Source organism: Malus sylvestris, chromosome 15 (genome assembly GCF_916048215.2).
Source record: "Malus sylvestris chromosome 15, drMalSylv7.2, whole genome shotgun sequence".
Lineage (NCBI taxonomy): Eukaryota > Viridiplantae > Streptophyta > Magnoliopsida > Rosales > Rosaceae > Malus > Malus sylvestris.
Window position 1 is genome coordinate 5,254,062 of NC_062274.1, and position 21,444 is coordinate 5,275,505.

The 21,444-nt window shown below is 38.2% G+C and overlaps 4 protein-coding genes across 5 annotated transcripts; 1 reads left to right on the top strand and 3 right to left on the bottom strand.

Moving 5' to 3' along the window:
• Positions 1 to 1,138: 1,138 nt before the first annotated feature.
• LOC126605472 (cyclin-D3-1-like) lies at positions 1,139 to 3,367 on the bottom strand. Its single transcript, XM_050272880.1, has 4 exons — positions 2,624 to 3,367; positions 2,325 to 2,526; positions 2,062 to 2,192; positions 1,139 to 1,950 (listed from the first exon to the last, which is right to left on the bottom strand). The coding sequence occupies exons 1-4, from the start codon at positions 3,155 to 3,157 to the stop codon at positions 1,687 to 1,689; spliced, it is 1,131 nt and encodes a 376-aa protein (XP_050128837.1). The 5' UTR covers positions 3,158 to 3,367; the 3' UTR covers positions 1,139 to 1,686.
• Positions 3,368 to 11,715: 8,348 nt separating this feature from the next.
• On the bottom strand, positions 11,716 to 14,722 carry LOC126605475 (protein DCL homolog, chloroplastic-like). Its single transcript, XM_050272885.1, has 3 exons — positions 14,264 to 14,722; positions 14,058 to 14,172; positions 11,716 to 12,140 (listed from the first exon to the last, which is right to left on the bottom strand). The coding sequence occupies exons 1-3, from the start codon at positions 14,611 to 14,613 to the stop codon at positions 11,970 to 11,972; spliced, it is 636 nt and encodes a 211-aa protein (XP_050128842.1). The 5' UTR covers positions 14,614 to 14,722; the 3' UTR covers positions 11,716 to 11,969.
• Positions 14,723 to 15,521: 799 nt separating this feature from the next.
• LOC126605469 (F-box protein At1g47056-like) lies at positions 15,522 to 17,456 on the top strand. Its single transcript, XM_050272877.1, has one exon. The coding sequence runs from the start codon at positions 15,720 to 15,722 to the stop codon at positions 17,319 to 17,321; it is 1,602 nt and encodes a 533-aa protein (XP_050128834.1). The 5' UTR covers positions 15,522 to 15,719; the 3' UTR covers positions 17,322 to 17,456.
• Positions 17,457 to 17,630: 174 nt separating this feature from the next.
• LOC126605474 (mannose-P-dolichol utilization defect 1 protein homolog 2-like) lies at positions 17,631 to 21,047 on the bottom strand. Of its 2 annotated transcripts, XR_007616961.1 has the most exons (9): positions 20,776 to 21,047; positions 20,184 to 20,337; positions 19,597 to 19,669; positions 19,407 to 19,473; positions 19,185 to 19,244; positions 18,907 to 18,967; positions 18,776 to 18,817; positions 18,234 to 18,422; positions 17,631 to 17,920 (listed from the first exon to the last, which is right to left on the bottom strand). XR_007616961.1 is itself a non-coding variant. In XM_050272884.1 (8 exons), the coding sequence occupies exons 1-8, from the start codon at positions 20,920 to 20,922 to the stop codon at positions 18,313 to 18,315; spliced, it is 714 nt and encodes a 237-aa protein (XP_050128841.1). In that variant the 5' UTR covers positions 20,923 to 21,047; the 3' UTR covers positions 18,031 to 18,312. The 2 variants fall into 2 exon arrangements, 1 of the variants encoding a protein (XP_050128841.1); XM_050272884.1 differs by lacking the exon at positions 17,631 to 17,920 and having other exon boundaries at positions 18,031 to 18,422.
• Positions 21,048 to 21,444: the final 397 nt, after the last annotated feature.

Genomic DNA, 21,444 nt, shown 5'->3' on the forward strand with positions numbered 1-21,444 from the left:
GAAAACATGGCCTTGTATACTAGTGTTATAATACAAGTAGTTAGATACTTAAAAAAAAAATTACAACCACTTATATATCATACTTACCATGCCGTGTTTCGACACACTAAAAATTTCTCATATATATGGCCATATTGTAGATGTACAGAGGTCTTACTCTACTTTGGAGCTCTAGTTGACTAAGCCTTGTTTGGTGGGGGATGCCACGTACCACATGACCCTTTTGCTCTTTGGAAATATTGAAGGGTCCTTAGGGTTTAGGGTAATTGTATGACATTGCCTTGATTATCAGAAAGCGATTTTAACAGCATTTCACATGAATAACTAAAACTATTTCTAAACAATAAAAACACACCGTCAAAAACATACATTAAGCGCTTTGAACTACATTTTGAGAAAGCATTTGGTTTGCTAGTAAAAACTTTGTTGTGCTTCTATTAACATCGCTTATGATACAAACGCTTAAAAAAGCAAAAACGTTTCACACAGTCATTTACAAACAGACCCTTAATCACTATTAGATTTTAAAGTGAATTTTAATAATTGAAGCTAAAATAGAGCATAAATACTAAATAGGTACCCTAATTTAGTATGAGAGGAAATGAAAGAGCTTATAGGCTTGTCCTGCATTGAAACACGAGGTGTCAAATTTGGGTGGTTTCCAACTGTTGGTCTTTGTTCTAGTCCCCTAAGTCATACAAGATTTAGCTCATCCATCGAGGTCAAACCTTATTTAGAACACCAACAATACTTGTGGCCGACAACATCTTCTTCTAACCACATGCATTCAACCCCTTCCCTCCTTTCCTAATCCTCCTTGCTCAATTCTCATCTCTCCCCGTTTAAATATATATATATATAAGATTAGAATTCGGAAATACATCATTTTTATACACAATTTAACACGTTTTCTAGACTCTTATTTTGTATTTTTTTTTCAAAAATTTAAATCGTTTACATTTCAATTCATCATTATGCATTCATAGATTATCTTTGAAAAATTTAAATAAATTCAAAATCATTAAAACATTTATTTTTTTAGAAAGAAAATGAACAAATACAATTTTATAATAAAGTAGTAAATTTAATTCAACAATCATATGACTTCAGACTTGAATGATTATTAACAAATACGATATTTAGAAGAAGACAACAAAAATAAACCATTAGATCCTTGAAATAAATTACAAAGGGAACCCCAGATACATCTCAAATGTGTGTCAAAGGATCCTAACATATATATGTATATGCATAATTTTTAAGGGATTTTTAACAACAGAATATTTAAATAAATTAAGAATAATGAACAATGTGGAAGGTAGCTAGTAGCTAGCTACATAGATATTATTGCTTTGTTTTTTGTTTTTTTCTTGAAAAAGGCCATGCAAGAGGGTAAGAGGAGATATATATAATTATACTGCCCTGCAGCTGCTGCAAGTACTCTCTTCATTGTTATGTTCTTAAAACTTTCCTCCGGATAAAATGCCAACCATCTCCGTTTCCTAATTCTCCGAGACATCCACCATCACACATGGATCGGATCATCCGGATTGGATTGTATTGGACTGGACTGGATTGGGAGAATCAGGATGAAAATTCAAAGATGGTAGGCAATTTAACAAATCCACATAAGTATTATTAGACATGGAAAATACTTTTTTTTGGTAGATGGAACCAATTGAGGAACTAGCGAGGGATGATGCTGAGGATATCTGCATTAGGGTTCTGGTTGAGCTTCCTCTTCTTCGACAGAGGCTCCGGCGAGGATGAGACTGATGATCCAACGGCCCACGAATCATTCGAGCTATCAGAGCTAAATGACACATCCATCACTCCATTGGGACTGCTTGGAACTGAACCAAACTTACGCTTGTTGGATTGGTTGCCATTGCCTTTGCCTCCGGAAGATGTTAATTCCGATATGAGCTTACAGCAATCATCCACTTTGTCCTGTTTAAAGTTCAATCAAAATCTAAGGACTTGTATAAAAGTTTCAAAATTTCTCCTTCGAACGGGAAAGATTAGTACTTTTCGGATATTTAAGGGTAACAATTAGCAAACCTTATTGATGCCCAGAATTCCCAAGAGCTGAGTTTGGTATTCGATTAGTAGACACGGTTCTATGTTATTGACAACGTGCAGCATTGTGGCAGTGGCAACTACAGATGGAAGGAAAGACATGAACCTAGAATCTGCATTAACAAAAACATTCCAAATTCCAACACTGTAAGACAAAGCGTAAAGATCGCAGCTTTACTTTGTTTTCGATCATGTTATTACGAAAATCAAATCGAATCAATGGCAGAAGAACAAGATTTGGATACCTGAAATTAGATTCAGAAGGATGAGCTCACATCTCTTGAGGAATTCCCAACAGAGATGGTTTTTCAGACCGAGTCTTCGGGTGATGTAATCGATGAACGAAATCGGAGTGACAGGATTCATCTTCCATTGGAGAGTTGAGAGCACCAAAATCTCCATTCGTTTGATTGTTCTATCTTCAAACACATACTTACTATCCTCCACCTTAAAAACACACAAAAAAAAAACCCCAACAAATTTCAACAACCACACACATAGGACAAGATTCAAGAAACCAAACACATTGTACCAAACAACATACTTGGAAATCCTGCAAAAGGGGGACTTGGGTCTCCTCAACTTTGGCAGCAAGAGAGATACATGCCACCGCAGCGAGCTGAGTCATCCACGGCTTCTCAACCTGAAGCTGGAGGCTGGATAAGAACCTGTCGAAGTAATCCGCCGCGAGCACCGCCGTGAGGGCGGAGAAAGAGTAGTGGGAAGTGACTCTCAGCATCCAATCCACCGCCTCTCTGCGAGCTCCGGCCAGAGAGGGGCTGATTTGGAGGGGTTTCTGGAGCTCGTTTTGCTCTGATTCTTTGGATAACAGAGAGATTAGCTCCTCATTGTCCCAAAACAGGTCTTGCTCGACAAAGATTGGAGCTTTTATTGGTTTAAACGACGAAACATTGCTGTAAAAACTATCTTCTACTAATTCCTCTTCTGGGAAATAATCCACTGCGCTCACTTGCTCATCCACCAAATGCTCTTCGGAGCAGTACAGAGCGTCCAAAAGGAAAACTGGGTTTTGTTCTTCACTTGATTCTACTGCTTGATGATGATGTTTTCGATCCATCTTATTCTGAGAAGAGGAGGTTTGGTTCTGGGTTCATTCCTTCATTGAAAAGCCAGAGGCTGAGAGAGTGCAAAGAAGAAAGATAGTACGTCTCTATCTTAATCTCTATCTCCTTCTCTCTCTCTCTCTCTCTCTCTCTCTCTCTCAGAAGTAAGAACTGTCTCTGATTGATAAGCAGTGGGGGAAGAGGAGGGGAGGGACTGACACAAGCCCCAAATATGCGTTTTAATTTGTGGGTTTTAGTTTTTCCCCACTGTCACTTTGAAATAAAACTCTTTATTTTTCTTTTTATTTTGAGTTAAACTTTTTATTCTTCTTTATACAAATGATATTTCTTTTTCTGATTTAATATTATTCTACTCGTAAAGGCAATGAATTTGATCCGAGTCACATAATAAACGATCAATTCATACTAATTAGGTATCAACTTTGTCCTGATAAAAAAAATCAAATTTGTTATTTTATGAGTTATATATTAGACATTTCACTTATAAAAAAATACAATAAAATTTTAGTGCTAATGAATTCCTAAAAGTTTCTAAATATCTCTAAAATATTTGTATTGTGTCGTTCTCTACATGTTATAATATGAATGTCTAACAAGGTTTGCTTTGATATCTCCTACTCCTCAAATCTTACCAAAAAATATATAAGCATGTTATAACTTGTGTAAAAATAAAACATAAATGTTTTGAATATATAATTAATATTCTCAGCTTATACAAATAAGACTGAAAAATAAAAATAAAACTCGAAACTACAAATATAAATAAAAAAAAAAATTTCAAAAAATAGTTATGTTAATTACTTAACCGTTATCTTCCCGTTTTCAATTTGTGAAAAGAAAAGATTGACACGTGACATTTTGTATCTTGTATTAGTTCTACATGAAGTCATCGAGTACTGTGAACCGTCAGATCTGAGGACCATACGATGAACATGCGTATTGATAGCCAAGGTGAATAAAGAATGTCTTGAGCTGGTAGAGTGTATGAGTGGCCAGGCTTTAAAGGATATCTTGTACATTTTTGTTAAGTTGTGGTTTAATTAAAAGTAATGTTATCTAATTTGATCACTTCAGATTACCTTACTAATTAATAGCGATGAAATTCATTTGTATTAGAGAGGTGATCAATAGTGTAGTTCAAATAGAAACACTCGTTAATTATATATTAAGTTTGTTATTATGTATTACGTTTCATCTACCCTTGTTTTTAAAACAAGACATATCATGTTGAGAAAACTCGCATTAAAGATATGATCAACAATGTGGTTCAAATAGCAACACTCATGTTTCAACATTAACTCTATTGATGAGAAAACTCACTTTCAACGTTGAAGAAAGAAGAATGTAGAATCATCGTTTAGACCTTAAACTTTAGGTTTCTAGTCTTGCATTTGTTAATTGCTTCTATTTTAGATTTGAAGTATCAAATTTTAGGTGCATCCCAATCAAAATTTCTAAACACACCATTATATGCGAGAGTTATTATTAGCATTCCCAAATAACATTCAACGCTCTCATTTCTTCAACATCTTCAAAGAGTGCAGTACAACTTTTTTGGAGTCCCGATAATAGCTTCCTTCAGTATCCTTCTTGATAACTGACAATGCCAATAATAGACGGCTTAATAATTATTAAAGAAAATTGAGTAAAAATGAGATTTGAATTTCCTACATAAAGAATTTTCATTTGTACAGTTTATGTTTATTTGTCAGTTGGTATAAATGATAAACGGTGGCCTATTTTTTAGTCTTTCGGGATCGGAGTCGGTGGGTTTGGCGCGAGAGCGAACACCTTCGCGCGAAAAAATAATAAAGGAATCCTCTGGGTTTGGCGCGAGCGCGAACACCTTCACGCTAAAAAATAATAAAGGAATCCTCTGAAATCTTGATGCAGCGAAGATAACTGATACAAACAACACGAAGGGCAAATGAAATAAATTTCATACTTTTGGCTTCCCAACCCAAACTATTTAAATATTTACAACGATAAGAAATCGAGCTGTCAGTTTTGTGTTGCATTTCGAAAGGACACAAGATTGCATCAAGATTTTAAGGTTTTTATCACAAATATCCTTCAAATTCACTTACTCAATCAAGATGATCTTTAAAATTAAAAATCGTTTAAAGTTCCTGAATATGAATCCTTGAAATCAATATCGTTATTTCGTTAAAATTTTGTTAACATTTTTATTAATTGCTGATGTGATATACATGTGGTACCCACAAGTCTAATTAAATCAATGCTCTCATGAAGCTTTTTTTTCCTTAATTGTTAATATTTTCAATTTTATCGATCATCTTGACGGAATGAGATAATTTCATAAATTACTTGTGATAAAAATCAAAGATTTTGTTATTGTTGTGATTTTTCAAATCTCTTTTAATATATATTTTTAAATTAAATTAGGTGGTGGAGAGGACAATTTTGTGCATGATTCTATGACCGTTGTGTGCATGAATTGCTGACAGACTACCTGTTTTTGGATGAGCGCTCCTCTCTATTTTATTTACCTAATGTCTTATTGCTCATTTTATGCTCCAACGTACTCCTTTTTTTTTTTTTTTTTCCTTTCGTTCGGTGCAAGCTAAGGTGTGAAGAGTTTTGTTCTCCTGGATCCCATGAACGATGAGAAAGCAAAGCTACAAAAGTTAAATCAACATTTATTCTCCTCCGTTGTTTGATTAAGATTGAACAAGATGATAGTTGATCATAATTTCCAAGAAAACAAGACTAATATATGAATCTGATTATTTTTTAAATTAAGTAAAAGAAAAAAGATTAAAAAAGGGGGGTTGGCGCTCTCGGATTCTTTTTATTTCAGCTCATCTGTATTAATTTTATATGCATATAAATTATTTGGATATTAACTTATTAGGCATTGAAGAGACATGGGGGAGTGACTCGATGGCATGTGAAAGAAAGGCAAAACAATACAAGAGCCTTGCATTTTTCTGTCAATGTGTCATATATATTAAAACAAATAGGAGATGCTGGTCTCTATGTAGAAGATACTGAAACTTGATGCATGTTGGGTGCCAAGGCGGTTTTTCTTTGGTGCTACATTAGGTGGGAATAGGTGGAGTGTTTGTGCTTGGAGTAGTAGTGTTAGTGTTCGGAGTGGTACTGTATTAGGTTCAAAAGTTTGTGATAGGAACGATATTGTGTGTGCTTAGAGTGGTAGTGTTGTATTTGAAGTATAATGTACTAGTTTAATTAGGGATCAAAGTTACTAATTTGAGAGAGCAATGTAGACCTAACATATGTCGTGCTTCATTGTGTTCGTGTCATGACTCATGTGAAATTGCGCTCAACCCAAATTGATATGTTAGCTTATCATGCCTAAATATACGAACCTAAACTCATTCACAAGTTTTACGTGTCATGTCGTGTTTCACCTGTTTACTTTCTCTCTTTGTTTTGTCAATCAAATACCAAAATACAAAACCTTATTGATTAACACCAAGTATAGCAAATGTCCAACCATTTTCCAATAAAACATACCTAAAATGAAGCAAGTTAAAATGATTTTTCAAAAAAAAAAAAAAAAAACATATTGATTAAGGTTTCGTGAATGAACATCAACCTAAACGGTTGTATCGACTTGTTATGGATCCAATCTAATAAGGCTTGACTCAATCACATATTTTTGTGGGTATATCGTTTATCATATCATATATTATTTATCCATGTGTAGAACAATGTACTAGTCAAACTCAGTGAAAGTGCGCACATTGAAGAAAAACTAGGTGCGAATATGGTGATATATACTTGTCTACATGTCAATAGTGAGTTACACTGTATATTCTAAATTTGGTAGCATATACTTGTGTACAGGTCAATAATTAGCTTTTTATCATTGACTATGTAAGGTTTAATTCGTATAAAAAATTCCATATATAATAAAATATTTTGCGTTGATTGGTTTTGGTTAAAGGAAAAGTAAAACTTTATGCAGGTAATTTTGAGCTTTAGCCCAGAGCACACAAGTAAAGGCATCCGTGAGCGAACTCTTTTTCTTTTATTTTCTTTCTCGTTTTCCACTCTTAATTTTTTATGATCGTATATATTCTTTGTAAGGTAATCTTCCCAGGTTTTCAATCTTATCTGCGACGTTCTTGTGTAAGCTTTTCGCTATAACACAACTCATGGAGGAGGGATGATGGATCTAACCGAACATAAAACCTCAAGTGTCAAGAATTAATGCTTTAATCACATAGACTACGTTCTTTCAAATTGAATATTCTAAACAAAAAGCAAAAAAAAGGTCTGCATGCGTGACGAACCCATTACTGAAACTTAATTTACACATAAGTGTGTTGTGAAACTCAACGCATAATTGAATTCAATTAAGGTTAAGATTATAAAATGTAGATTATCATTTTTCAATGTTTCTTTTTAAGATTAAACCTTCTTATTTTCAGTGGTTTAAAAGCTGTAGTTTAATACATGAATATTTCTTGCAAGCAGTAGTTTTTCTGGAGGGCAAACTACAATCTCATTATATTATCGATTACTATTATATGCACCAATATATACACACACACACACACACAGAGATTTTTCTTGGAATTACACATTCTCAGTAGAATTTACTATCCCACCAGCACCAGCACCAGCAGGAGGACAACTCAATTCCTCTTTTGTACGAAAAGTTGGTCTCTCACTCTCTTCTCTCTGCACTCCACTCAACCATTATGTTCACACCAGCAAACAAGTACAGAAGAGAGAGAAGACGTAGAGAGAGAGAGAGAGAGAGACTGAGAGAGTATGTGCTCATCAGTCTATGCCTTCAAGTTTATCAGAGTTTTTACCGCTATGCCATGCAAACAAAAGGAGAAGAATGGAAGAAAAGGGGACACGTGGAGGGCTTCTAGATCTTTTTCTTTGATTTGGGTCTTGAGATGGGATCAGGATCCTCTCATGAGATTAGGGTAAGAATTCTCCTGAGTAAACTTATCAAACCATTAAAATTTTATCCAACAATCAAGCTAGCTTTATTTTCCCTTTCATCTTTTCTTCTTAGTCATATTGCTCCTATTTGTAGCTACATTCTTCGAGAAATGAAGCTAGAGAGGGAAAGAAGGTACTGGGTGGCAAAAAGTGTTGGTGCTATTGCAGATTGCAGTGTGGGACTCCGCATCAAATGATTTTGATGGATTTGTTGGTAGATTTTGTGGTGGTTGTGGTGGTTTAGAGCAACGAGCAACTTTTGCACTACAGTTACATGGATACTGTGGTGTTCTGTGTTAATTATTCATGGATATGTAAAAAAAAATTAACACACGACATTATACATGAAGTGACATAGAATGTCACTGTAAATTTGTAATGTACTTGTCCCATAAAAGTTATTGTTATGTTGTTGAGTTTTTTTCCTAATACACCAAAGATGAAATTATACATCATCCACATAGTGTGTTTCATAAGTTAATATTAAATTTATGTTGTGAAAAACTCTTAGAAATACCGTCGTTGTTAAACTCGTTACCAATCCCGATCTTAAAGCAAACTTTACAGCAAACACAACACTGAATTTTAACCTAACTCATTATCCCATTCTCCCTTGCCACCTTGGACTAACTCAAGAGATATCCAACATTGCTGTTGTGCATATTATGTACTCATCATTTTCAAGGGCCGAAATGTCCAAATAAATCGGGTTTGAAAGATCAACTCACCTATGCAAGTGATGAACGCTGAAGAATTTCAATGCAAAATTCGACGTGTACTAAGATTGGTAACGGACTTAACCAGGAGATAAGTGTTCATAAAACTACATGGACATGGACGATTCGTGCAAATTAGGGTAATACGAAAAATGCCCTCCCCCCAAAATCAACCAGAACTGAACAAAGGTTGGCACTGTTTTACCATTAGAAAGCCTTCAAAGCAATCTCCTTTTTTTTTTACCTTTTACTTTTTATACGATCATAGGCAATTTCTTTTTCCCCTCAGATTTGTAAAACAATAGCATATCTCCTCTTTCATCCTTGTAGTCAAAGTCAGATATGCCCACTCTCTGAAAACTCAGAAAGTGGTTCGTATTGCTTGCATACATTTCAATCACAGCAACGGAAAGCAAAGCCCTTTATTGGAACTCATCAAACCATCCTCCTAGCTGATTAGACCCTTGCATCGATCACAACCCTTGAATGCCATGCTTCATCATCCACAACTACTTGCCTGTATCAGAATGCTACTGTAACGGTGTCTCAAAAAAAATAACGCACTGCCACACTTTAAAGTTCAAACACATAAGAACGAATGTTCTACATGCACCAATACTTTAAGAAGGTTAGATTTGCACGACTAGACTTGGAGGGTCTTAGTCTAGCCATTCAAACACCGACAATGTGTTATTAACTTGATATGTTCATCACCACAGTGACGTCCCAAAGATAGATGAGGTAAGTCTCTCCGAATCTCCGATTGAATATCGGAAAGATCTTTTAATCCCCATGTCTAGCAAGCAAGAGAAAACTCATCATGGTATATGGGCTGTGAGGGGGTCAGGGCCCGCATGGATCTTCCCGTCCAGCTGTGGGGCACTCTCCAACTGTTGGGGACCCACGAAGAACAGTTGAAAAAGAACCTAATGATCATGTTCGTCCCATAATCATGGCACCACCCTACAGAAGTTGGTCATATTGATTGTAACAACTAGTCTCTAGAGGGGCTGTGAACCGTGTTAACCATGCATGCATGATAATGGAGGACAGTTGACCTATATGATTAACCTTTTCTCTTATTAACCTTTTTCTTAATCCCCAAAACACCATAGTTAATACTTGCCCATTATATATACTTAATAACACTAGCTTTCCCATTATTTGGTTACCTAGTGGTTTCTATAGTTAGTCTTCCTAGCCACCCTTCAACCCACTATTGACTAGCCTATGCTTCAAGTCGATCATGCGAGTGTGAGCTGATAGTGACTGTTCATGCATTTTGAATTCCACAAGCATCAACGACTAAGCAACTAATTCTAGCACTGGTTTATTGTCTAAAAGCAAGGCACATCGTCAATCGATAGAAGTGATATATGAGTTTGTCTATCGTCAATCATTTTAGTTATTCTATAAAAAATATTTGTTAAATAAGGACCAAAGTAACAAAAATACTCTTAATTTAATAAACAATATGCCAAAATGATTTGACAAAAATTGAGGGTGTTTTTGTAATTTTATTCTTATTTAACAAATTTTTTTCCACAAAAGACCAAAATGATTGACGGTGAACAAACTTAGACACTAGTTATATCGACTTTAAATCATAAAGATCAAAATGAGAAGTTATATCAATCTTAGAGACCATTTTGAATAAAAAGCCAAAGAAGGCAATTAGGGAGTGTTGTTTAGAAACCTAAAGATTTATTGGCGGGCATTGACTCCTTGGTTTTTGAATAGTAGAGGAAATAAAGGGCGGGTAAAATTTGAGTGCGTTATATATATATCACATCAAAAGAGGGGGAAACTGGAAACAGCTGGTTTTACCATCTCTGTGTTGTTCAAAAATTAATGCAAAGTAAAAGCTTATGGCCTCATGGGCGGGGAAACATAAAAGTTGAGAATATTCTTAACGCTTTACACCACAAACCAGTAAACATTACCAGCAGAAATATGATGTCTCTCTTCAACATTAACCACATTCCTCCTGGCATTTCACAGTTTTGACTTGTAAAAACCCAAGTATAAGACTAGACGCAAAAATTCTTGGGTGCTCTTTGGTGTTTTAACCGTTAAATTTTGATTTTGATTGTTTTTAAACTAATATCTGAACGGTTAAAATACTCGGAATACCTGGTACTCTAGCATACTCAACAAAGTTCCATATACAAGGTGCCCATCTGTTAGAGTTTGACTCTTTTGACTTACAGTACCAGTATCTCAACTACTCAAATTCTACTAGTCAGTAAAAGGTACTGGACCACGTGGGTAAATAACTTCAAATTATCAGACTTCTAAGCTGTCAGAAAATTGAAAAATTTCAGTTCTTCACTTATGATACTACCTAAATTGATCTAGACCAAGTCCTATTGGATGGTCCGACCATCTAATGCCGGCCCATTAATCACGAGAAAACTAGGCTAGGGATGCTCGACTACATCACCCGCAGGAAACCTCTCGTGGACCTTCTGTATTTTGTCTCACCTACCTGACCCACCATATAAGAAGGCTGCCCAAGTCAGCCCAACTTACCCAAGTTTTTCTCTTGTTAATCGCAAGCCATAGATAGACACAAACTCCTATCTCCAACATTTGTCACAATGCAAGGCTATTATCTCCACCGAGGGTCAGCCAAAAGCTACAAGATCCATGATCATCGAACGTCTTTAGGACTCACATATTTTCCTCCATATAAATTCTATAATTAAGCTATTACGATCGACAAAGTTTCAAACTGACGAGAGAGCGCCAGGTTATCTAATGGGCTTTGACTTGTAGGTGATTCAACAATCCTATTAAAACAGGTCCTAGGATAGGAAAGACAAAAGAAACAACAAAAGTCATATCAAGTTAACAAAAACATGTTCAAAGCCAAGGAAAGGAGATGCAAGTCAACAAAGTGAAGTTCACTTCAATCATTTTCTTTGTTGTCATTCTTAAAGATACATATGAGTTTCAGTCAAGGATTATCTACCACATTGACACTTTGTAGATCTAGGTTATATGTAGGTCACTGAAGGTCTGAAAACAAAAGACATTCCCCTTCCAAGGTATAATTCGAATATCATTTCATGCGCATCTGTAATTATCAAAGCAAAATTAAACCCCAATACAAGCGTTAAGGAGGAGTAATGCACATTTAGCCACTACCACGTTTAAAATGTTCCCGAATGAATCTATCTGCATGGGATGGGTACTTATCTCGGATATATGCTCGAAGACACTTCTGGTAGGAGAAGTCTATCCATACACCATCAGTTCTTATGACAAATAGGCACCTTGAGTGTTTAAATTGGGGATGCCGATCAACCTTCAGCGTTACAAAGAAAGTGGTTAATGTGCATTTTCATTTCAAGTTCTATTCAAATAAAGTTCAGACTGAAATAGAGATATTTGTGGAAAGAGACAGAGAGAGATAATTTCACGTCATAAAAATACACAGAAATAATAATAGAAAGAGCATTATCTACTGTTATATATCACACTCGTTACTTGTTTCTGTACCAATATCCTAAGGAAAAAGTGGACAAAGAAACAGTTGAAAACTATCAGACCAACATATTAATAGATTAGTTTCAGCTTCTGTTATCATTTTATTGTAATGAAAAGGAATGAAATAAATAATCTGTAGAAAATCACCTAGGTGTAAAATAAGCCCCAATATTCAAGGATAAGTTATATAGAATATAGATGCAGATCTAGAGTCCCAACTATCATTTAATTGTATTGAAAAGAAGTGAAATAACAATCTGTAGGAAAACAAAACCTAAAGAAAATAAGCCCCAATAACAGTCAAGGATAAGTTATGAAGATGGCAAGATGCAGATATAAAGTCCCGAATTGTTGCTCAATTGCTTAGGACATGCAGCTGAAAAATGTTAAAGTGGTAACAAAAACGCGTGTAGCCCATTAAGCTAGAGCACCTGTGAATATTATCCCATCGAACTTCATCTCACACAGGCTGGACAAAATTAAACTTCAGCCAAGATAAATGCTTTTCTATTCACATAATCATTAAGAGATGCCATAAACTTCTTAGTTGTGTCTATTTGTGCAGCTATATTCAATCGTTCTTTTACTATTCAAATGTAATAGAGTTAATATCTTGCATTCATCCAAGAGTTCAGCACTAACATATTAAAATAGAGGTGTCCTTGTGTTTGATAAGATATTAGTGTTTTAGTTGGAGTTAAGGGTACCCTGACAATGTTGAGTTCACTGGACAATTTCTATAAGGGTGCTTTTATATGCACTGACATTTCTACTCTTTATCACGAACTCCCTAAGGCACTTAACTCTCTCATTTTACCCATCAATATTTCAATTTCTTTGTTCTTTTAGACTTAAAAAGATTAAAATTAGATATCTGTAAGGCCATAAGGGCAAGAGTCAAGGTCCTCAGGAGGGGGGGGGGGGAGGCGGAAGTGGATGGGGAAGTGAGGAGGAAGTGGATGGGGAAGGGAGAAGGAAGTGGATGGGGAAGGGAGAAGGGATGAGGGAGAAGGGGAAGAGGTAACAGGGAGAGAAGGGGAGAAAGCATAGTAAGACAAAGAATTGAATCAATAAGGGTAATATGAGTAGTATCATCATGTTTTTAAGCCGTGATGAGTAAGGGGATTGGTGCAAATAAGATGAACATCAACTTGCTAGCTGTTCTAACCTATCCCCCACATGAGTCACTGACCTTTTTCTCCCTAATTAAAGCTCTAAAGTCCACATTCCTCCCACATTTAAGCCTCCTTATACTTCAGAACAACCATGATTTTTAAATTACCCGCTACATCCGCTTCAAACACGTTCAAGTATAGTCCACACCACTCAATATGTTCACCACAAATTTGGTTCACAAACCCTAAACCCCTCCTTCTACGATTTCAACCTTTGAAAATCCATTTTTCCACTAACCCAAACCGCCTCATGAAAGCATGAACATTCTTGTTTCTCTATACGACAAACTATCATACTTCAAAGCATGCACACCAATGGTGATTTGTGACACAAAACAGTGTCTTCCAAACCATCCTTCACACTACAACAAACAAATTGGTACAGACTACAAAAATTCGGTGACACCAATTTCCTGTTAAATTTTTCGGTCGACACAAAATTTGATTGGTGAATCCTTCACACTACGGCAAACATATTGGCAATGGCCAATAAGTTATTTACACTCAATATTTTAGTAACAAAAAATCTCCAACTGTGAATGGTGGGGTGAAAAAATTACCATGATAGAGTCAATTCCGCAGCCAATTTTATCCTTCGATTGTGGATGATGAGCAAGAAGCCTTTCCACCACAACCTTTTCATCTTCCTCCGTCAGCTGCTCACCATCCATATACCTGCAAACCAGCAAAACCAGTCACATAACGTTCACAAAGCGAAACGACGGAGCTCCATGTCGTTGCCAAGCTAAGCTAACAGTAACCATACCTATCAGAGTGCAGAATCTCCTTGGCGAGCAAAACGACGGGCTCGATGTCGTTTAAAATCTCCCGTTCCTTATCTTTCCACTTGCAGTAGTCAGGGTCGTCCCAGCGCGGGTACTTCGGCGGCTCCTTCACGCTCAGCACTCCTCTCAGCGCGGACCCGTCCGCGGACGACAATAGGCTCTCCCGCGGCTCCTCCGCCCTAGTCGACTCGCTCGCCCCGCTGCAGCACGCCCTGCCACTCCGGACCGCCAGGCGAAGGCCCAGGCGCTGATGGTGGACTCGCGCGCAGAGGAACGAAATTGTGCGCAGCAGCACCGGACTCAGAGTCGCCATTCGCGTCGTCGTCGTCATCTCATTGTTTGAGTGGCGGCAGTGTGTCGTGGATCATGGTAGTGACTGTACTAGACTAGTCTCAGTCGGTGATGATGATGACTCGGTGAGTCGTGACTGATGCGGTGGACTCAGTTTGGAAATCTGATATTTGTTTTCGGTTTTTTGGAAAATAAAAGAAAATTACAGGCCCATTATAAGGCCCAGTTGATGGAGATCAGTAGTGTGGGCAATGGATGAATTATCTGATGGGTTCATGTCCATCACGTGTATTGCTTTTTTTTTAATGTTTTCTGTGTCTGTGCGTCCAACGAACTAAAAATACGTGACCCATGCTGCTTGATTCGGGTATTATTCAAATTTGAATTTTGAAGAAAACCGTCAAGAAGCTCTTTATAAATCTCACACCGGTGCTTAAGGAATTTTTTATGAAATTATAAAGTGTTGAATTTAGAGCGGTTCAGACAAATTGAGAGAGAAAAGAGATTGTGTTAAGCCTTAAAATATTATTGGTCAATTGTAATTACTCTAAAGCCTGAGCCCGTCGACCTATAAAAATCAAAATAAAAGTGGGAATATAACCATGAAAGAATAACCAATTATACAAACAAACTATTAAAAAACACGTATTTAAAGATGGAGGAAGAGCCATCGCAAACTAAATTTCAGATCCTATTTTTCTCTTTCAGTTAGACAAAAATATAAATCATGTATTTACCACGTTATCACCCAATGATCATGTTTATGAGTTTATAATTACATTGTCGCTGCTATTTTTGATTTACCACCCGCAGACGGCAACACACCTGAATTGTCGCTCTCCCTCCTCCACTCTCTAACTTTAAATCAACCGATAAACAGGTTTAAACTTTAAATTAAAATCAGGATCAGGGGCCCCACAAGCCAACGAGCAAAATAAAACGATCTGGTGGAGAATACCATTGTGCCATCAGCCAAACGCTGAGAAGAAGTTTCCAAAAAAAAAAGCCTAATGCAATCGGATTTCAAGTCCGCCCCGATAACATTTCCACAGAGAGGTTGTTGCCAGTGCTCCTCTACGACGCTATCTACGGTTAACCGTGCTGACGTGGTAGAGCTCAGCCATTGATTTCCGGGTTGTTCAGTGGATGGGCCAGTCATCCTCGGCGGCCGCAAATTCAAGCCGCCGTGACAGCAACAACCACAGCCATCGATCCAAGTCCAAAGCAACGGCCGCGATCTCCCCGATGCTGCAGCCCGACGAGGAACGTTCTGAGATCGTCGACGTGGCGTCCGATTTCATCTCCGATCTTCCCGACGAGTGCTTGGCCTGCATATTCCACTCCCTCGGGTCCGGCGACCGGAAACGTTGCTCTCTGGTTTGCCGACGGTGGCTAAGGATCGAGGGACAGAACCGTCACCGTCTCTCCCTCAACGCCCAATCGGATCTCCTCCCCATCATCCCTTCCCTCTTCTCCCGCTTCGACGCCGTCACCAAGCTCGCCCTCAAATGCGACCGCAGATCCGTCAGCGTCGGCGACGAGGCGCTCGTCCTCATTTCTATGCGATGCCGTAACCTCACGCGCCTGAAGATCCGTGCGTGCCGCGAGTTGACCGATGCTGGGATGACGTCGCTCGCCAAAAACTGCAAAAGGTTGAAGAAGCTGTCGTGCGGGTCGTGCACGTTCGGAGCCAAAGGAATGAACGCAGTACTAGACAATTGCTCGGCGCTCGAAGAGTTATCTGTGAAGCGGCTCCGTGGCATCACCGACGGAGCGGCCTCGGAGCCGATCGGGCCTGGAGTGGCTGCCGCGTCGCTCAAAACGATTTGCCTGAAAGAACTCTACAATGGACAGTGCTTCGCGCCTTTGATAATGGGCGCGAAGAAACTGAGGACTCTGAAGCTCTTCAGGTGCACCGGCGATTGGGACAAACTTCTGCAAGTGATAGCCGAGCAAGTGACCTCCATGGTTGAGATCCACCTGGAAAAGCTTCAGGTCAGCGATGTAGGACTGGCCGCCATCTCCAATTGCTTGGATCTGGAGATTCTGCACCTGGTCAAGAGCCCCGAGTGGACCAATGTAGGATTGGTCTCCGTCGCCGAACGCTGCAAGCTGCTAAGGAAGCTTCACATCGACGGATGGAAGGCTAATCGAGTAGGCGACGAGGGTTTAGTCTCGGTGGCAAAGAACTGCTCTAACCTTCAGGAATTGGTGCTAATCGGTGTGAATCCGACCAAAGTGAGCTTGGAGGCATTGGCTTCCAATTGCCCCAATCTCGAAAGGTTGGCATTGTGCGAAAGCGTCACCGTGGGCGATGTGGAGATTTCGTCCATTGCGGTGAAGTGCGTGGCGTTGAAGAAGCTCTGCATAAAGAACTGCCCAGTCTCGGACATCGGCCTCGAAGCATTGGCCAGTGGTTGCCCTAACATGGTGAAAGTGAAGCTCAAGAAATGCAGAGGAGTAACAGCACAAGGAGCTGATTGGTTGAGGGCAAGTCGGCCTTTGCTGGCTGTGAATTTAGATACAGGTGAAACAATCCAAGAGGTCGCCATCGATAACTCCGATGTGGCCCACAATAACTCCGTCGAGTTCCCGCCGATGGCCATCCAACCGGCGTTTCCGGCCATTGCCTCAAGCAGTGCAGGGCGGTCGACGTCGTTTAAGTCGAGGTTAGGACTTTGGACAGGGAGGAGGGGTTTTGTGGCTTGCACTCTGAGAAGGTGGTCGTCAAGTCGGAATAATACCTAGTGTTGATGTAATCGAACCGTACAGCTGATCCTTCATTTTTTTGCTGCATTATTTGGATTCTGACCTTTTTTATCTACTTAATTTGATGTTTGTGTGCTGTTTATTGCCTTTTTCTGAATCCAATTTTCTTATTAATTTTTTTTTTTATTAATGTGCTTTTGTGTTTCAATGATCTTGAAGCTTCCCCCTTTTAACACCATTTCTGGTTTTTCAACATTCACACGGATTTGCCCACGATTGCTTCTTTTATGTTCCATCAAATTATATATTTGATTCGCCTATGAAGTTTTCGTCTTTGTTGCGTACATATTTATCCAACCAAAACCAAAAATATTGTATTAGATGAGAAAGGCCAGTTTAGGCTATTAAATTCCAACCAGTTTGTCATTTTAAGCTATTTAATTGCAACAATCTTGCTGGTTGCTTTCTGAAGCAAGGTCTCTTCTATGTAGATGCATCAAAACCATACGCATACTGGTTTCAGGCAAGGACTCCGGGCGCTTCAGGACGACTCTTGCATCGCCCGAACGATGGAAATTTCCTTTTCTTCGACGAGGATCGTTGGGCAAAAAACAAGATTGAATATCCTATCCTTGGAACTGAAAAAAAAAACAAGAGAAAACTTATCCCTTATAACACAAGCCATCGTCAAGGAACAGAGCAAAAAGCCATATGGTCTAAAGCAATCACGTATAACACGAGCACTGTGTGACATGTAAAGACTAAAGTCGCAACGATAAAAGGCGCAGTTCATGTTCGTTTCGAAAAAGAAGAAAAGAAAAAGGAAAGGGGAATCTGCAACAAAACGAAAAGAAAAAGAAGTTCCAAATTTCAAATGAAAAGACTATCAGTTTGATGGATAATGTCGTCTCCTTTAAAACGAACATGTAATTGGAGGACGATCACTATTACCGTGTTTTGCTGACTTCCTTGCTGGAACTGTTGGTATCTTTATCTCAAGCTCCGGTACCTATCTTGGGCGTCAATTCTTCTACTCTGTTTTCTTCTCCTTCTCAGCACGCGGCTTTGCCTTTTGGTATATAAGTATCTGACTCAGGAGGGTGAAATTTGTCGCAATTCCAATTACGGAGCCCAACACAACTAGCAAAGGATTAAGGAGAAGCAAATGAATGAATACATATGTGCACACATCAAACTCAAAGAACTTAATAGTAACATCATTGCACTTATTTTAGCGTCTTTTTTTGGTTATGCAAACAAACACTAGTCATGATCATCTTCGATGGGGAACTCAATTTTGTCGGTCATTTAAGGGGACGAGAAAGAAAACTAGCGGTAATTAGGTTCTGATGCGCAAACCTGATAACTTGCTACTTCTACACAGACTGACTACGAATTCAAACGACTGACTACGAAAACAAGAATAACTTTTTAGCTGAGCTAATATTTCGAAAAAAAATGCAACTCATGTGATAGACAAGAAAAAAGGATACCACTTTTGGGTGCTTGTTCTTGGATGCTGGTGAAAACTCTCACTGCAAAAGAAAGTTGAGAAATTTGAGAGTCGGCTGAAATATATCAATTATACTCTACGCCTATAGGCCCTTCTAATAGTTTGACTTACCCATGGAACCTGCAAAATTCATTAAGTTCGTTAAGAAGCTGAGCTCCCCTGTACTTTTATTCTGCGCAAGAAATTGTTAAGCAGCATCAGAAATGTAGCTAAAACAGGTTAAGATTACCGAAAGAACTGAATGTTGATGAAGTAGGAGATTAAATGGACTGGTTACCATGCCAGAGATAGTGCAAACTCAGATTTACAACTTTGGGCAAGCAGTCTAACCATCGATGTTCACATCAATAAAGAGAACTAGACAAACATATAAATTAAATCCAACTTACAGAAAAGTTCGCCCATATCTGTGGGATCTTGGCACCAAGGAAGATTGCATGCTGGGATGCCTGTATCAGATTGTTTCCACATTAGTACATATAGATAAAAGAAATGATTATATTCACACGTAAAAATAGCTGAGCACGAAAATGAATACAGGACAAGGCAAGAAAGAGAAGTGCTTGTAGTGCCAATAGTTTATAGGTCGGCCTGTGAAATTGGCTACTTACATATAGAGCTTCAAAGAGAACAGGATCAACTTGGCCAGCTAATACGGTTGGTGCTATGGCACAATATCTGGAAAACCATCATATTAAGGAAGAAGTTGACCACATTTTCTCACTTATACAGAATGAAAGATGAGGAGAAAAAAAAAAAAAAAAAAAAACCAAGGGTTAAGTGATTCTCAAGCAAGGATACAGTAATGCCGTGATCGCTGTTCTGGTACCCATAGGTCGGGAGTAATAATAAATAATGGCAATCAATATTAGAGCTGAAAAAGTGAAACATGACAAACTGTGTTAAATCCTGTGAGTGCCATAATTAGTTCTCCTAACGATACAAATTTGCAATCGACATGAACCCAGGGTTCACAACTCTACAGGTGAAAATCATCATCCTAATCTACAAACCCAATTTTTTTTTTTTTTTTAACAAACAATATTATCTACACTAAGGGAGAGGGGGTGGGCTTAGCCTCACAATGGGCTACCAATAAAGTGGTTCAAATTCGTCTTTGGTGAGAATTGAACCTAAGACTTCTCACTTACAAGTGACGAGGAATACCATTAGACCATAATACTAAGTGGCACAAACCAGAATTATTTGTTTGCCACATAACTTAAAGTTCCTGTGACAGGTAAATCACATATGGCTAATCTGATCAAACTAACTCGCTCAACCGTCAAAATCATGTTTTTGTACCTCTATTTTCACCCTCACATCTCTATGAAGCAATCCCCGGAAATACGTTATTGACATAAAAGTACAAGAAGCCTTTGAAATACCTTGGATCAAAAGAAAGGCCAATTCCCCATAAGCTGAGAATGGAAGCCCCTTATGAAGGCAATACGCCAGAGCAATGGTGTAACCAACAACTTCAAGCTCAAAAGAGATAATACTAAGACCTCTGACACTTCCATGTTGCAAAATTTTTATTATCTGCAATCAAAGAACAAAAGCATCACACCGTGTACAATGCCAAAATGCAAATTCAAATTAGTACATAACACGATGCAACGTCTTACAATACGATATGCAGGTATTTAATTACCGGTTTCGTGTTTAACAATGAATTGGAGTGATTAAACATAAAATAGATAGCCTAGTGACTATAGGTTCAGGAAAAAAATATAAAAATCCAGAAAACTCAAATCTTTGGTTTCTTTGCTGGGAAAATGGATGTGGGTTTAGTCCAGAATCCAAATTCGGAGCATAAAACCCCTTCAAACTCATTTACCGATGGTACCCACATCAGAGATCTGCCTTGTGTTCTAATAACATACAACAATTTCAACAGAGATTGTGAAAGAAAACAAAAGGCGATTGCTTTAGCAAATTAACGACGATAGCGACCTAAAGGGAAAGGCAAGAACGTGCCTGAGGGAGTTTGACGGTGGTGGAGGCGGCGACGATGGCGTAACCGAGGAGCTTGGAAACAAGGGGCAGCAAGCAATCTTTGTTGGGGAAGTGGCCGTCGCGGAGAGCCCCCAAGGCGCAGCTGAAATCGATTCCTAGGACCTTCATCGCTGCGTCAAATCAATGGAGATCCTTTGCTGTTTTATCACTCCCCCAAAACTCGAGCTTTGTATGTCGAATGGAGATCCTTTGTTATGCTATGACTTTTTTGTACCTGCACTATTTTTACCGACGCGCGTACTCCAAGCATATTATGATCTTTCTCAATCTCAAATTCGGTAATTTGCGAATAGTAATTAGTTTACAAAGTTCATATTAATTTGATTTAAGTTCGTTTTAGTTTACAAAGTTCTATATATAAAATTAAAAAAAATGTGAAGTACCGATTTAGTCTCTAAATTATCACCTCAGAGAAAGTTAGGTCATTGCATTATTTTTTCGGTAAAATAAGTCCATAGACTCATTACAAATTGCTAATTTCATCCATACAATTATATTCAAAGCTATTTTATCCAATTTTTCGTCAACTTAAGTTACACGACACACTTTAAGAGTGTAATACTATTATTTTCTTGTCTATAAGCCCTTAACATTTCATATAGATTGCGAATTTAATGTCTAATTTACCCT